This window comes from Oncorhynchus masou, chromosome 28 (genome assembly GCF_036934945.1).
Source record: "Oncorhynchus masou masou isolate Uvic2021 chromosome 28, UVic_Omas_1.1, whole genome shotgun sequence".
NCBI lineage: Eukaryota > Metazoa > Chordata > Actinopteri > Salmoniformes > Salmonidae > Oncorhynchus > Oncorhynchus masou.
The window spans coordinates 79791021-79808532 of record NC_088239.1 but is presented as its reverse complement, the minus strand read 5'-3'; the positions used below and the strand labels follow the sequence as shown (position 1 = coordinate 79808532).

General features: G+C 41.2%; 2 protein-coding genes across 7 annotated transcripts in view; both read right to left on the bottom strand.

Annotated features, from left to right (window-relative positions):
- ppip5k2 (diphosphoinositol pentakisphosphate kinase 2) overlaps positions 1-5351 on the bottom strand; it is a 68342-nt gene extending 62991 nt beyond the window's left edge. For 2 of the 3 annotated variants that reach the window (XM_064943541.1, XM_064943542.1), the window contains exons 1-3: positions 5020-5351; positions 1861-2450; positions 524-719 (exon numbers count right to left, since the gene is read on the bottom strand). In XM_064943541.1, the coding sequence (XP_064799613.1) occupies positions 524-719; positions 1861-2034 (370 nt within the window). In that variant the 5' untranslated portion in view covers positions 2035-2450; positions 5020-5351. The remainder of the gene's footprint in view (positions 1-523; positions 720-1860; positions 2451-5019) is intronic. The other variant, XM_064943543.1, reaches the window with a different exon arrangement.
- Positions 5352-8375: 3024 nt separating this feature from the next.
- Positions 8376-17512, bottom strand: part of pam (peptidylglycine alpha-amidating monooxygenase) — a 140735-nt gene continuing 131598 nt past the window's right edge. For all 4 annotated transcript variants that reach the window (XM_064943538.1, XM_064943540.1, XM_064943537.1 and 1 more), the window contains one exon: positions 8376-10147. In XM_064943538.1, coding sequence (XP_064799610.1) covers positions 9960-10147 — 188 coding nt within the window. In that variant the 3' untranslated portion in view covers positions 8376-9959. The remainder of the gene's footprint in view (positions 10148-17512) is intronic.

Genomic DNA, 17512 nt, shown 5'->3' with positions numbered 1-17512 from the left:
CCTAGATATCTCCTGATAACTAGCCTTCCAATCTATTAGCCTAGATATCTCCTGATAACTAGCCTTCCAATCTATTAGCCTAGATATCTCCTGATAACTAGCCTTCCAATCTATTAGCCTAGATATCTTCTGATAACTAACCGGTTTGATACCTTGTGATTGGACGACAATAACCTACACACGCCACTCTTGTGAAAAGCAAGAGCAGCATAAATGATAAATTGTTCTCTCTCTCCACAGGCAGCACGATGTACACCATCTGCATTGTGAATTCACGTGGAATTTTACTTACTGTTTTAATGGAAAACAGATTTTAAAAAATGGCCATTTAAACATAGTACATTTGTCTCATCCCTACTGTGTTTGTTTGTTTATAAATTGTGTTTGTGTGTCCGCACATGTCCATGGTAACCCAGCGTGTCCATGGTGACCCAGGGTGTATGTGTGTGTTTATTCACGTGTATGTGTGTTTATGCTCTTGTGTGCTTGTTGATATGCACATGCATGGTAACCCAGCGCTCACCTTTGGAGTGAAATGAGATGAGGCAGTCACAGAGTGGCCAGTTGTCCGCAGGCTCGTTGAGGATGACCTCCTCCTCGATGGTCACCACTGTGATGTACTTGAACAGACACAGGCGCTCCAGGATCTCCTTCATGGGCTTGGACTTGGACTTTTTGGACATGGCACAGATGCCCACCACGATCTGCCTCTCAGGAGGCTAGGGGAGAAGAGATGGAGGAATAGGGGTTAAGGAGATGAGGACAGGATGCTATAGAGTATTGGAACACAGCCTAATAGTCTCTCGTGTGCCTCCCTCGCTAGGGAGAGGAGATGGAGGAATAGGCACCAATGGGTGCATCTCAATAGTCTCAAGTGCTCTCCTTGTCTTCTTTTAGTAATTTCCACTTGTGGGCAAGAACTGGACAGGTGAAAGCCAATTCTCAGGAGACAACCATTTGGTTTGTTTTGAGATCATTACAGATTAGGGAGGAGAGAGGAACTTGAAGCTATGCGACTCTCCCTATACAGCTATCGGACTGTCTACTTTAGGTCAGTTGGTAGATTGCCTAATGAGCCTCTTTCTAGACAACTGACTGTCCACTCTGGGTCATTTTTTAAAAACTATGTCATCATACCAGTATTTTACAGTGCATGACAATGGCACAACACACTTGTTATGTAAACCAATCATTTTATTTAGGATTGTTCAAGAAACATTACGGAAGAACATTTTGGGGGGAAATGTAAGCCGATCAATTCTTCATACAGAGGATAGAAACGGCATTGACAGTTATATAACTGACAATATTCAGCAAAGCTGATTCAAAATAGAATGTTAAACCATCACAAGCTTTAGAATGGAAGGCAATTAATTTTGGGTGTTTAGTTACATACTTAATTCATTAAAAATGATATGCATGTTCAGAAAGATGCCCAATGCAAATATATGATATCAACTCCAAATTTCCAATGCAACATCTCAGCCAAATCCTGATCAAATCCTATAACATGTACTGTGAAATAAATCTCTAATTTCCATGATGTTGCACTATTAGATGCTCCAAAAACACTATGAAACAGTCTGTGTGAAGATTTGAACAGACTAAGGATTCACTTTGTTGTGTGTGAACCCTTTGCTCAATTCAGAACCTGGAAAGTTACTTTATATGTGAGCATATTACACCTAAAAATGGACTTCGATCAAAAGCCATAGATTTACATTTAGTGCAGAATCAAGTGCCTCCGCTGCAGTCTCAATTGTGCCTATTTTGTTATCACTTGGATGATGTTCTCTTTATAAAAAGATGGACGCCTTATCTTCAGCCACTCTGACGATCTCTATGGGCAAATCAACTCACCGAATCATACATCTCGTCGTCCTCGTCCTCCTCCTCTTCTTCCACATTCTCGTAGAGGCAGTCGTAGCCCATGACCCGCCCGGGGTCCAGCAATTCCTCGCCCTCGTTGTCGTCGCAGCCTACGAAGAAGCGAGGGTGTTCCCCGCCGTCTGGAGCCTCACCTCCTTTAGACATGGCTGGGCCGTCCTGCGGCTGGGGACCCTGGGAGTCCTGGGGGCTGAAGCCTGTCCCTCTCTACCACAGACCTGTGCCTCCTGCTGCACTCCCTCCTCTAAATGCCACACCTCTCACTCACCTCAACTCCCAGCCCCCAAAGAACTAGGCTTTATCCCTCACCCTCTCTTCCCTACCCCAGGGCCTGCCTGTCTGGGACCCAAACTGGTCCACTAGACCCCCTGAGAAAGAGGTGGGGGGGTAGTTTAAAGAACTTGATGGGGAAGGGAATGGGGTTATCCCTGGTGCATGTCTACAATCAGGGTGATGGGTTACCGTACTCCGTTAGAGGGTCACAGCCAGTGAGCTGGTGCTACACTCCCGCCGTCCTGTTCCTTACAGCCCAGCATGTTCTTTTTGTCCTCTAAATATCTTGCCTGAAACACAAACATGTATGTGCTTTATTTGTCCACCACAAAATAAATTATCACAAAGGCCCCAAATGTTTGTAGGCCAATAAGGATATTTGAACTTGTCCATCCTTCACATGGGTGATATTGTGAGCATAATACAGCACACACACACAGTGGAAGACGGCAATGAAACATGACGCACACGGCTGTCCTCCCTGTTCCCGCTGATTAAGAAGCAGAGCGGACTATCAAACGGGGTCACGTCATTGCAGACAGTGAACGTGAAACCCAGATTACAGGGAAGGTCAGACCGTTACGTGTGCTGTCCTAACAACCTCCCTTTAACGGTGCAGGATGAGAGACACTTTGGAAGTTTTTCACTGGGTACTTATCGGCTATAACCGGGTAATCCTCATGTCTGAGCGAGCAGAGGAAGGCTAGGGAGGAATGCCACTGAAGTAAAAATAAAATGGAGGGCATTGTCTGACAGAATGGCACAAATGAATAGACCTAATTCAGTGAAGAGACATTGAGAGGGAGATGAGGAGGGTAAGGGGAAAGGAGCTTGAATTAAATGACACTAGAGCTAGATCTGTGTTAGCAGCAGAATTGTCTGTATAATACATTATCATCCTAACTAACTCATGCCATAGACCTTTTTTTATTTTTTATATTCCTCATGAAAAAAAACTAATGGATTTCTGGAGTGAAATACACCTGGAGTCGTTGTAGCTCTACAAATGCCCACAAGAACTGAGCCAATTCAACCACCATAAATATTCCAGGCTGTTGACAGCTCTGGGAAAACTATGCCCTTTCAAGATCTGCTCTTTTGAAGAACTAAAAGGTAGCCAACTATGAACGGGTGCAACAGACACTGTGTGCGCGCTCATTTTACCCTGAATAATGTTTCCAATCTGTTTTACTCATTTCATATTTATACACTGTATTCTACTGTATTTTATTCAATGCCACTCAGACATTGCTCATCCTAATATTTAGATATTCCTTAATTCCATTTTTTTTTTTAGATGTGTGTATTGTTGTGAATTGTTAGATATTACTGCACTGTTGGAGCTAGCACCACAAGCATTTCGCAACAACCGCAATAACATCTGCTAAATATGTGTATGTGACCAATAACAATTGATTTTATTTGAATACAGCCAATAGCATAGAAAGACAACTTAGTGAATTGCATAGGCCTACAGCTGAACTGGGAAACAAGGGAACCAGGATTAATGCGGAAGTGGCCACTCACCTGAAGTGAAAGGGTCCATGTAAAATTTATAACAGGAGAGTATGGACACACTTTCCAAAGGTTGAACAGTAGCCAAAAATAGCCTTGTTCAATGTTCAATAACAGTAATGTGTATTATGTTGTTCTAGCACCATCAACCAATTATATCTGTTTTTCATCCAAATGTTTCCACATCGATATTAGGCCTAGCTGATATCCTTTCACCTGACTAGGAAGTAGCCTACTCTGCGCTGTCATCTAGAAAGGACTTACATTTTATCAGTGACTTTCAACACAAATGAACACAGGCGAGAAAGCTCAAATATAGAGCATTTTGCTGAAAATATGCATTCAGCAGCATTCTCCCTCTTTTGCTTGACAGAGATAAGACCACACCGTTTCGCTGACATCAAATCAAATTGTATTTGTCACATGCGCGGAATACAACAAGTGTAGTAGACCTTACAGTGAACTGCTTACTTACAAGACCTTAACCAACAATGCAAGTAAAGGAAAAATAAGTGTTAAAGTATTTACTAAAAAAAAGTGGGAAAAAAATGATTTAAAAAGAGCAACAATAAAATAACAGTATCCCACTCAAATGTCAGTGACTACTTCACCTCGTCGTCAGGCTTTGGTCAGAAGTAGTGTATAGGGCTATTTGTGACACACTGTTTATCTGCCTGGGCACACACACACACACCTTCATGCAACCTTCCATCACCCTCAGACTGGACATCTGTCATGGGAACAAAATGTCAGTCACAGCAAGACCAAGATGCTACAATCATCCCAGGATAGTCAGATGATGCCCAATCCAAAACAAGTCCAACCTTGAAATGCAAGGGCAAGGTCTCCAGGTTGGATTGTAGCTACTGATTGATGTTTTTTTCCTTTCTGTGTGGACCACACACACTATTAACGACGTTACAATCAACATTCACTCCGGCAACGGAAAAGAACGTTTATAGTTCTAAATCACATCAACATTGGGGTTGGATGACATACTTAACTAAATCTTCTTAGGGTTAGCTAGCTAGCATCTTTTTCAGTTGAATGGGGAATTCAAAAAGCTTTTCATCCGATAAAATGACTGAATGACTCATCGGTCTTCCTCCATCCAGACAGGTACAATATCACCTCGCTGTTAGCCTAGTCCATGGCTAACGGCGTTAGCTACCTAGCACAGTTAGCTTGTACTTCCTGACAAATGTCTAGCTTCGACTTGTTAACATTGGCCAGGCACGCTTGCCTCCCCTTCTTATGTTAAGCTTAGTGAACTTAAATGTACAATTTGTGTTGTTGTTTTTTGTAACTTAACGTTAAACATTATTTTTTTTAAATGTCTCTTACCTTATCTAATATGAAACGCCCTTAGTCGAGTCTGTATGCCTTCAAAGTAAGTTAGTCCTGCTTGGCTTCTGACAACACGGACAGCTTAGCTAGCTAGCCTGCCAACTACACAGTAGTACACCTTGCTGAATGTGTGTGCAATGAAAAAAATGTTGTTGCTAGTTTGCAGCCAACATTGTCCCGACACTGTTACTATAGCAGGGATGCTGATTTATCTACCTTATTCCAAGTGTGTTTTGCAGTTTTACTCTACCAATTATGCATGGGGATTTTCATCTTGCGCTATCACAGCTATCATTAAACATCTCAAAATACTAGGGGCGTATTCATTACTAGCGGACAAAACTCCACTCCGTGGTGGCTAATTCATTACGGAAACCGTTTACCGTTTAAGAACCAAAAGTAAGCAAACAGAGCAAAACGAGAGTCTCTATTGGACTAATTCAGGTAGGTCCCGCCCCCATTTCGTTCAGTGTGTTTCCGTTTAAGAAACGTTTTTCAACACAATTGTCGTAATGAATACACCCCAATAACCAAAAAACGTAATTTGTATGTCGTCACTAAGGGGCGGGAAAAGGACATAATTCCTCCAAAGCCTCAAAAACACAAGTATGGGTAGAAGCAAACTTGGAAAACAAGAAGCAGAGTATACAGGAACAGCTTTGGTGAAAGTATTGATTCCACCGTCTAAAACTCAAATCTTTCACAATAACCGGGCTATTGTGCCCTTGCCGTTGTGCCCTTGAGCAAGGCACCCCTAACTGTTCTACATGGCTGTGTTAGGCAGGCAGCCTACTTCTGATCTTTTTTTTTCACTAATTGGTATTTTGGCCAATCCAATCTGGTGTGGGTTGCCTGTCTAAACGCACTCTATGTCGGGGAGCCACACTGCTGCTGATAATGAGCTTCCAAACCCCTAGTGGTGTGTGTGTGTGTGTGTGTGTGTGTGTGTGTGTGTGTGTGTGTGTGTGTGTGTGTGTGTGTGTGTGTGTGTGTGTGTGTGTGTGTGTGTGTGTGTGTGTGTGTTTTGGGGGTTGGGTCAAAAAGGAAAATAATGTTTCCACTTTCTGACAGATCATGGACAATAAAGGTTTCTTCTTCTTCTAACACAAGGTTGGGCTCGATTCACAACGGAATTGAGAATGCCTCATAAATTCCAATTCAAGTCTTGCATTTGAATTTAATTTGAATTGAAGTAGTGAAAATGATACAGAATTGCAATTCAAATTTTAATTTAATTCGATGCCTTTTTCTGTTCCACATTAGGTGTGGTCTATACAAATGTACATCCTGTACATAAAACATCAAACATGTTGTTATATACATGCATATAAAATATTGTTGAAATTGATTTAGAGGACAAATTCTTAAAATAAATGATCAAGGAAAACAAAACCTGTATGTGAATATTCGAAGTTATTATATTTAGTTAATATTAAAATAAAAATGTTCAATATGGGGAAAATACTACATTTCCCAGAATGCAAAACCTACTGTTGTGGACCTAAGCAGTGCTTCCCTTCCTCTTTTTTTGCAGCCCTTGAGTCCTTTAAAATGTCTATCTATCTGGTTTCTGAAAATGTCCTATCTGTTCTCTGATCATGTCCTACGGTTTCTGGACATTTATCAATGTTCAGGGAATTACCAGTACCCATTGAATTAGCGGGTAAAGAGTTTCAATTACTGTGGCTATGTTGATTTCCAACTTTGTCTGCGTTTACAACTGCGGCCCAATTCAGATGTTTTACTGTTGCACAAATTAATCTTTTGACCAATCACATCAGATTTTGTTTGACATCAGATCTTTTTTAGAGATGTTCTGATTGGTCAAAAGACCAATTAGTGAAGAAGAAAATATCTGAATTCTTCTGCCTGTGTAAACGCAGCCATTGTGCACTACTTTGACAAGAGACCTATGGGCCCAAGACATAAGAAGATCACCATAGGGAATAGGGTGCCAGACTGTCTTCTTGACCTTGTGTAGCTTAGCTCTAAGAGGGTCAAATAAGAAAGCGTAAGAGAGCAACATATATAGTTTGCCCTTGCTTTGGGATGGTCAATCATTAAACATAATGAATTCACAACTCGTTTTACAACACACTGTATAATCACAGATCATTGTAGTTGAGAATAGCAAAAAAAAGATTGAACTACAAATTCTATAATTTCTCCAGAACATATGACTGAGGTCAATGGATGCATCTCAATGGTGACTTCCTCTACTCACCTAATTTTCTTCATATGTGCTAATCTGGATGCCTATCAGGTGATCAGAAAATATCTTCCTGCCTATCAGGTGATCAGAAAATCCTTTACTGCCCATCAGGTGATCAGAAAATACTTCCCTGCCTATCAGGAATATCCAATAACTTTCTGAAAATTCCCAGGTTTTCCAAAAACCCTGGTTGGCTCCAAGTATTGTCCAACTGAAATTTCTGAAAAACAACCCTAAACTTTCACTTGTTCTGTTCACACTGAGTATACAAAAAATTAAAAACACCATCTCTTTCCATGACATAGACTGACCAGGTGAATCCAGGTGAAAGCTATGATACCTTATTGATGTCACTTGTTAAATCCACTTCGATCAGTGTAGATGAAGGTTCAGTAGATAGGTTAAGAAGTATTTTTAAGCCTTGAGACATGGATTTCGTATGGGAGCCATTCAGAGGGGTGAATAATACCATCGGTGTCCCTCCAACCAAACATATATTCTACAGCTCACCACTAGGTGTCCCTATAACCAAACATATTCTACAGCTCACCACTAGGTGTCCCTACAACCAAACATATTCTACAGCTCACCACTAGGTGTCCCTACAACCAAACATATTCTACAGCTCACCACTAGGTGTCCTTTCAACCAACACACCGCAAAATAACGTCTGACTGAAGCCATCTGAAGAACTCCAATCAATGTCAACCCAGTCTCAATGAATACGTTTGAATATAGACATTATGATCAGAAATATTTAACCAAAAGGGTAAGTTAAACTCAGCAAGCAATGCTTGTTTTCATAAAATATTAATGTCCAATAAGCTACTGTACAAGCACTGGTGAAATAGAAAACAACTGATGCAATTTTGTGCAATGACCTTTTTCCTCTAGATCTACTACATACAATATGTTTCAAGAGAATCCAATACTTGTGCTATGAGCACAACGCGAGAATCTGATCACTTCTCTTTTACAAGGTACGTCGGGTTGCAAAATTCCAGTAAATTCACCAAAATTCCCAGGTTGTCTAGAATTAGGAAGGAATTAAGCAGGAAATCTGGAAAACTTTGTGATTTTGGTAAAGTTACCGGATTGTTGGAACCCTTAATGTTGTCGCTCAGTGAATGACGTGAGAAGGTTATGCTTTGCAGACACTTTATTACACAAATAACATTGTTACTGAAAATAGTATTCTTGCAATAAAACCTCAGTATGTCACAATAAATATCAGACACAGCTTACATCTGATTGGAAAATTTCCTAAATACAGCTTTAGATACATGATAATAATAATAATTTTTTTAATCCTTTCTCTTGAATGCGATACAATGAAACCTAAGTACAGTTGACAGTAGCAGCAGCTCTTTCCATTATGTGGCACATTTGTAATAATATTCACTGCCGTACAAAAGTTTGGGTTCATTTAGAGATTTCTTTGAAAAGCACATTTTTTGTCCATTAAAATAACATCAAATTGATCAGAAATACAGTGTAGACAATTGTTAATGTTGTAAATGACTATTGTAGTTGAAAACAGCTGATTTTCTATGGAATATCTACATAGGCGTACAGAGGCCCATTACCAACAACCATCACTCCTGTGTTCCAATGGCACGTTATGTTAGCTAATCCTAGTTTATCATTTTAAAAGGCTAATTGATCATGAGAAAACCCTTTTGCAATTGTTAGCCAATTGGGCCCCACCACTCCTGTTTCTATTCTGGTTGCAGCCAGTTTGCGCTGTTCTGTGAAGGTAGTACACAGCGTTGTATGAAATCTTCAGTTTCTTGGCAATTTCTCGAATGGAATAGCCTTCATTTCTCAGAACATAGACCGACAAGTTTCAGAAGAAATGTCTTTGTTTCTGGCCATTTTAAGCCTGTAAACAAACCCACAAATGCTGATGCTCCAGATGCTCAACTAGTCTAAAGGCCAGTTTTATGGCTTCTTTAATCAGAACAACAGTTTTCAGTTGTGCTAACATAATTGAAAAAGGATTTCCTAATGATCAATTAGCCTTTAAAAATGATACACTTGGATTAGCTAACACAATGTGCCATTGGAACACAGGAGTGATGGTTGTTGATAACGGGCCTCTGTAGATATTTCATTAAAAATCATCCGTTTCCAGCTACAATAGTCATTTCCAACATTAACAATGTCTACACTGTATTTCAGATCAATTTGATGTTATTTTAATGGACAAAAAAAAATGCTTTTTTTTCAAAAACAAGGACCTTTCTAAGTGACCCCAAACTTTTGAACGGTAGTGTAGGTGCTGCAGAAAGGCAAAATACATAATTAAAAAGGCACAAATGCACGGATAAAAGTAATCAACCAAAGTTTCTGGACCAAAAAAACAGAAAACATAACATTAAAGCATCTGGTTGATTAAGTACTGTAAGTGGAAGAGATTTATGTCGACAATTAATTATAAAAATAAAACTACCCCTCGTTTTCTTCCTTCCCGTTAAAATTATACTCTAAAAAGCATCACTCCTCGACCTACCAGTGTTCTCTTACTTAAAATCCCTGGTCCCATTAACTCACAAAGCAAGATAGTGGCACATCGTATCGAGAATGTTTTTTGCACAAATAAATAGGAACGATTGGCAGCCAACACAAACATAGATACACATACGATTATAGTACATCCTGACCACGGGAGCCAAGGGCTGGTTGGCATTTGGTGGGACGGCTTTGAGGTGGGGTGGTGGGGGTCCTAAGAGGAGGAGGAGGGGCCGACAGGGGGAGGCGGGGCCGAGTACTCCTCGTTCTCCGAGTCAGTGTCGTTATCGTCATCTTTCTCCTGGTCACTACCCTCGGTGCTGAGACGGTCAAAGCCTTGCCGGGTGTAGCCCTTGTGAGTGGCAAAGAAGTTGCCCAGGTTCAGACCGCCCGCAGCTTTACCTGTGGGAGAAGGAAAACATCAAAGAGGAGAAAAGATTACAAAGATGTCCCATTTCAGAGAGTCTATTCCCATTTCAGTGAGTCTTTTCCCATTTCAGTGAGTCTATTCCCATTTCAGAGTCTTTTCCCATTTCAGAGAGATTCATCGTGTTTTAGGGGACGGTGCACTGCATAGGCCCAGATTGAATCTACTCCTGGACCGAAAACCTGTGCTTTGGAGAAATTGAAAGTATTTTTCTGACCTAAGACAAACCCACATTGAACCTACTGGACTTAAAACTAGACATAAAAGGGGTGAGCTTGTTTAACTCCATTGTTTGTAAACAATGTAATTTGAAACCAACATTGTATAGCCTCACAACACGGTTAAAACTAAATTGTTGATAAAAATGAATGGTCAGTCCTTGCATCCATTGCTCTGTCTATGAACTTGAGTGGTTACATTTTCATCCAGACCCATTTGTTTCAACCAGTGACTCATTTGTTATTGTTTGAACTGCAAATTGCCCCTTTAAAAAAGCATGTGCAATGGAGAATCGTCCACTGAAAGTTATTTCTAGTCCAGGAATATGCTTGATCGAGATCTGTGCAGCTGCCTGTTAGAGATATCATAGATGTCTCCCATGTGCTATCTATTCTCTTTGTGGGACGGCACAGGGTACTGTTTCGCTTGAGAAATTCCAAATCAGATATAATCACAAAGGCTCATCAGCATTCAAGAACCAACATTGAAACAGAATCAACATTATCACTGCTTAATAAGGGAGTTTGTATTTCATTCATCATAGTCACAGTAAAGTAGCAACAGAGCTGTGTTGTACAATACCACCAGCTTGTCTGATCTAACAACATATCTTCCCTGGTCACAATAAGACCGGTATCAACACCTCAACAGCCCCTATTCATGACACCATCTGCCCGGGACTTCTATCAAACCCCATCTTGAGTCTAGACACCTCTAAATGCTACATCATCATTTCTCCCCTTGCACTGTACTGTAGTCGGTGAATCATCTGCTTATCATTGGCTGAGTCACAAGTGGCACCCTGTTCACAGCTCATAGGGCTCTGGTCAAAAGTGGTGTACTATATTGGGAACAGGGCGCCATTTGAGATGCATATCCATTATGTGAGGTGATTGGATGAAAGTCGTCCAGAGTCCACTGACGTCAATCTGAGCGAGTGACAGGTCATAAAGTATTATAAATTACATTTATTGGTCATATTTGCACCGTCTCGCCATGCCCTCTGGAGATTCCCTGATGGGGATTGTGTCGTATGCGCTGCATTTTGTATATCGGACATCTGCCCGTTTGCACTTAGACAAAGAGAGCTTAACCTTGACTATCTCTGTGCATAGCAGTTTTTCCATTCGGCTGGGTGTGTGCAATTCCACTTCACAAAAGGGCACGGAGTTTTCTGAAAGGACTGTTTATGTGTCCACCACTTAGTGGTAGTGGTGATGGGCACTTCAAGAGGGAATTTCTCACCACCCTGGGACACACACGTAACCTCAGAGCAGCACCCCTGGAGCGGTTTAGTGGTTAAGTACCAAATGTGGAGCAATCCAAATCCATCTCACTTCTTGAACCAACCTGGTGGATTTGATCCCAACTCTGCTCATTGGCCAACAGATAGTGTCAATCATTTCTACAGCACGTGACAAAGTCCTTCGACCAACTAAAAACATGTTCAATGGCCTCCTGAGTGGCGCAGTGGTCTTAAGGCACTGCATTGCTGAGACACCACTACAGCTGTAGACCCAGGCTGTGTCAGCCGGCCATGACTGGGACCCCCAAAGGGCGTTGCATGATTGGCCCAGCAAGGGGAGGGTTTGGCCCGACGGGGCTTTCCTCATCGCGCTCTAGCGACTCCTTGTGGCGGGCCGAGCGCCTGCAAGCTGACTTCGGGTGGTCTGTCAGACAGCGTTTCCTACGACACATTGGTTAGCAACACGCATGCCCCACCCACCTGTCTTTTTCAGACATCTATTTACTGTGCTTCAGGGGTGCAAAATCCACTTGAATCTCATTAAATTGATGTCTTTCCTTTACTCCTGCGACTGTTTTATACTCTTGCTTGTGCCTTTCCCATTAACGTTACGACTGCGGGAATGGTTCATGGTATCTAATTGGTTGTTGCTGCAACTACCGTACAGACTCGGGAGAGAAAGGTTGAGAGCCGTGCATCCTCTGAAACATAACCCAATCAAGCCGCACTGCTTCTTGACACAATGCCCGTTTAACTCGGAAGCCAGCCTCACCAATGTGTCAGAGGAAACACCGTGCACCTGGTGCCAGTGTCAGCATGCATTGCGCCCAGCCCGCCACAGGAGTCGCTAGTGCGCGATGGGACAAGGACATCCCTGCCGGCCAAACCTTCCCCTAACCCGGACAACGCTGGGCCAATTGTGCGCCGCCCCATGGGTCGAGGTGAGTACATGTAGGGTAGAGAGAGCAAGTGAGTGCAGGTAGGGTGGACAGAGCAGGTGAGTGCAGGTAGAGTAGAGAGAGCAGGTGAGTGCAGGTAGGGTAGAGAGAGCAGGTGAGTGCAGGTAGAGTAGACAGAGCAGGTAGGGTTGAGAGAGCAGGTGAGTGCAGGTAGGGTAGAGAGAGCAGGTGAGTGCAGATAGGGTAGAGAGAGCAGGTAGGGTAGAGAGAGCAGGTAGGGTAGAGAGCAGGTAGGGTAGAGAGAGCAGGTAGGGTAGAGAGAGCAGGTAGGGTAGAGAGAGCAGGTAGGGTAGAAAGAGCAGGTAGGGTTGAGAGAGCAGGTAGGGTAGAGAGTGCAGGTAGGGTAGAGAGTGCAGGTAGGGTAGAGAGAGCAGGTAGGGTAGAGAGAGCAGGTAGGGTAGAGAGAGCAGGTAGGGTAGAGAGAGCAGGTAGGGTTGAGAGAGCAGGTAGGGTAGAGAGAGCAGGTAGGGTAGAGGGTGCAGATAGGGTAGAGAGAGCAGGTAGGGTAGAGAGAGCAGGTAGGGTAGAGAGAGCAGGTAGGGTAGAGAGAGCAGGTAGGGTAGAGAGCAGGTAGGGTAGAGAGAACAGGTAGGGTAGAGAGCAGGTAGGGTTGAGAGAGCAGGTAGGGTAGAGAGAGCAGGTAGGGTAGAGAGCAGGTAGGGTAGAGAGAACAGGTAGGGTAGAGAGCAGGTAGGGTAGAGAGAGCAGGTGTTTGGTGGTTGCAGCCCTGTTTCACACCTTTATGTTAATGTATTCATATATGCAAATATAGACAGCAAATTTATGCAAATCAGGCACATATAATTTCTTATATATTTTTAAATACCTGATACAATCAGAAAAAGTTCAACGTTGCAAAAAAACTGACTACCTGTATTCCCACTAATCCCTGAACTCCATTATTTGTCCATGTCAGTAAAATATGTTTTGTGGGATAATTAAGCCAATATCTGATAGATAATAGAAATTCTAAAAGTTTGGAGTTCAGGGATTAGTGGGATTGTTCAACTGTTGCATTTATTGGAATTATTTTGAAAACATTTTAATAATTTTGATGACCGTTGCTACATTGGTACAGTTTACTTCCGGGTTAAGTGAGAAGCGTATTAAAAAACAGTATGGCTTGGCGGGTCATGTTTCAGAGGACGCATGTCTCGACCTTCGCCTCTCCCAAACCCGTTTGGGAGTTGCAGCGATGGAACAAGGTTGTAGCTACCAATTGGATATCACGAAATTGGGGAGAAAATGGGATGAACATTACCTGCAATATTTGACGTACGTAAGGCCATGAGAAAATGACCTTAGGAAGGAATGCAGCAGGGCAGAGTATTGCTGCCCCTCAACTTTCTCCGTATGTCTGTCCATCTATTTAGTCCATCTTTTATGAGAGGAGTTTGACAGTTAACCTATATCAACGTGACCTCAGGGCTACAATAATAGGAGTTGCTACCTTGACATATAAAATGGGTACACAAGGTATATAATTACCAAATGTGTTATCAGAGTGAGTATCTGACTAGGAGATTTCATTCAGACACTAATTTTTTTATTTTACTAGGCAAGTCAGTTAAGAACAAATTCTTATTTTCAATGATGGCCTAGGAACAGTGGGTTAACTGCCTGTTCAGGGGCAGAACGACAGATTTTGTACCTTGTCAGCTCGGGGATTTGAATTGGCAACCTTTCGGTTACTAGTCCAATGCTCTAACCACTAGGCTACACTGCCTCCCTAAACGAATCAAAGCTAGTTCCTTGTTCCTTGCTAATTCTGACACCAGTAAAGGGCTTGACCGATGTTTAACTTGTCCGAAAGCTCAAATCACTTGCCCAAAAATACAAAATGGTTGGTAACACCATGGACCAAAAAAGTGTGTTTTAGGGACCACACGCTGGTAGGCGTCTGACTGATGACATTTTTGGTTTGCAAATTACTGCGGGAACTCTGTTCAGAGGTGGTAAGTTATCTCTGCCAGCAAACGCTACCGGTGTGTCTGTGCCATAAGACATAAAACAAAGTGATTTACCCAACTGGCTTTTCAGTTGCTTTACTCAGGGTTCTTATACATTTTGACAGATGGAATGTCATGACTTCTTCATTACTCGTTAAGCAAATCCCATGTGTCTACATTCAGGTTTCAGGGAAGATCTATTGACAGCATGGGAGCTATTTGTCAATTAGGCTACTCTGAGATTATTTTCTTTACGTTGTCAGAATTACATGGGGAATCCCACCCAGCATTCCAATCATGTCAAATGTGTTTCTCAACTCCAAATATTGAGCACTTGAGAGACGGTTTTACAACAGAAATATGTAGCATTAGTTTATTATTGCACCCGTTCATCAACTGCGTGTCGGCCATTTGCGGTTATTCACAAGTGCTGGTGGAAAGTTTTTTAGGACATAGGACATGACAAGGACGTTAATACATGCTAGCTAAATAGTTAACTAGCGAGGTAACTAGCCAGACTACACTAGATGTTTTGAATATCTAGTTAGTCTGTTGTCTCTCATTATTTTATAGGCTACCAGTTGCTGCAATGTCTCTCTCCTCGGGCAACTGCCACCTTGCTCCGGCACACACGCAGGTGATGCACTCAGCATGACTTTTAATTAATGACTGTAGAAACCCTGTTTGCTGACCAAAATGTAGCTATAACTGGGCAAATAACTCACTAACTAGCAATGAATATCAAGACGTGCAGACGTGGATACACGCTGCCCTGCGCTTTGATCTCAAAGGCGCAGCTCACAACCGCAGGTGATTGAAAGACAGCTCGTGCCGGTCAATGCTATACAATAATTCTACTCCGATGCCCTCTGCATTTATTGGGAGAACAGTGCGCAACACATCACATCCGGAGGACACTTTGATCCAATTCTGATCTGAGTAATTGTTTGATATTGTGTTTCCCCCCCCATTCAGACAACTTAAATCTAACAAAAAACGAAGTTTTAAATGATAGATAGGCATTGGTCTGAAGTAGAGGTCGACCAATTAATCGCCATGGCTGATTGACTAGGGCCGATTTCAAGTTTTCATAACCATCGGTAATCAGCATTTTTGGATGCCGATTATGGCCGATTACATTGCATCCCACGAGGAGACTGCGTGGCAGGCTGACCAACTGTTACGCGAGTGCAGCAAGGAGCCAAGGAAAGTTGCTAGCTAGCATTAAACTTATCTTATAAAAACAATCAATCTTCAGATAATCACTAGTTAACTACACATAGTTGATGATATTACTAGGTTAAATAGCTTGTCCTGCGTTACATATAATCAATGCGGTGCATGTTAATTTATCATCGAATCACAGCCTACTTCGCCAAACGGGTGATAATTTAACAAAGGCGCATTCACGAAAAAAGCAGTCATTGCGCGAATGTACCTAACCATTAACATCTTTTGCCCTTCTTAAAATCAATACACAGAAGTATATATTTTTTAAACGTGCATATTTAGTTCAAAGAAATTAATGTTAGCAGGCAATATTAACGAGGGAAATGGTGTCACTTCTCTTGCGTTCATTGCACGCAGAGTCAGGGTATATGCCACAGTTTGTGCCGCCTGGCTCGTTGCAAACTAGTTTGCCAGAATTTTACATAATTATTACATAACATTGAATGTTGTGCAATGTAACAGCAATATTTAGACTTATGGTTGCCACCTGTTCGATAAAATACGGAACAGTTCTGTATTTTACTGAAACAATAATCGTTTTGTTTTTTTTAATTATAGTTTCCGAATTTGACCATATTAATAACCATAAGTCTCATATTTTCTGTGTGTTTATTATATTATAATTAATTCTATGATTTGATATTTGATAGAGTAGCCTGACTTAGCGGTGGTAGGCAGCAGCAAGCTCGTAAGCATTCATTCAAACTTTACCGCGTTTGCCAGCAGCTCTTATCAATGCTTGATCACAGAGCTGTTTATGACTTCAAGCCTATCAACTCCTGAGATTAGGCTGGCAATAATAAAGTGCCTATTAGAACATCCAATAGTCAAAGGTATATGAAATAGAAATGGTATAGAGAGAAATATTCGACGCGTCATAATTCCTATAATAACTGCAACCTAAAACTTCTTAACTGAGAATATTGAAGAACTGGGAATATTGAACCACCAGGTTTCATATGTTCTGAGCAAGGAACTTAAACGTTAGCTTCTTAACATGGCACATATTGCACTTTTACTTTCTTCTCCAACACTATGTTTTTGCATTGTTTAAACCAAATTGAGCATGCTTCATTATTTATTTGAGACTAAATATATTTTATTTATGTATTATATTAAGTTAAAATAAAAATAGTGTTCATTGTTCATTCAGTATTGTTGTAATTATCATTATTTCAGATATATATAATATATATATATATATATATAATATATATATATATATATATATATATATATATATATATATATATATATATATATATATATATATATATATATATATATATATATATAGTGCCTTGCGAAAGTATTCGGCCCCCTTGAACTTTGCGACCTTTTGCCACATTTCAGGCTTCAAACATAAAGATATAAAACTGTATTTTTTTGTGAAGAATCAACAACAAGTGGGACACAATCATGAAGTGGAACGACATTTATTGGATATTTCAAACTTTTTTAACAAATCAAAAACTGAAAAATTGGGCGTGCAAAATGTATATATATATAAATAATCGTATTGGCTTTTTTGGTCCTCCAATAATCGGAATTGAAAAATCATAATCGGTCGACCTCTAGTCTGAAGCCAAAAAGGAAAGGAAATTCACATGAGCACCACAATCCTACTCCACAGTAGCTATATTGGTCTATTGTACTTAAAACAATGTGTTGGCAGGTTGCTGAGGATTCAAACCTTCTCACACAGCCTAATTCATACTCTTAGAGGTTGTTCTCCCA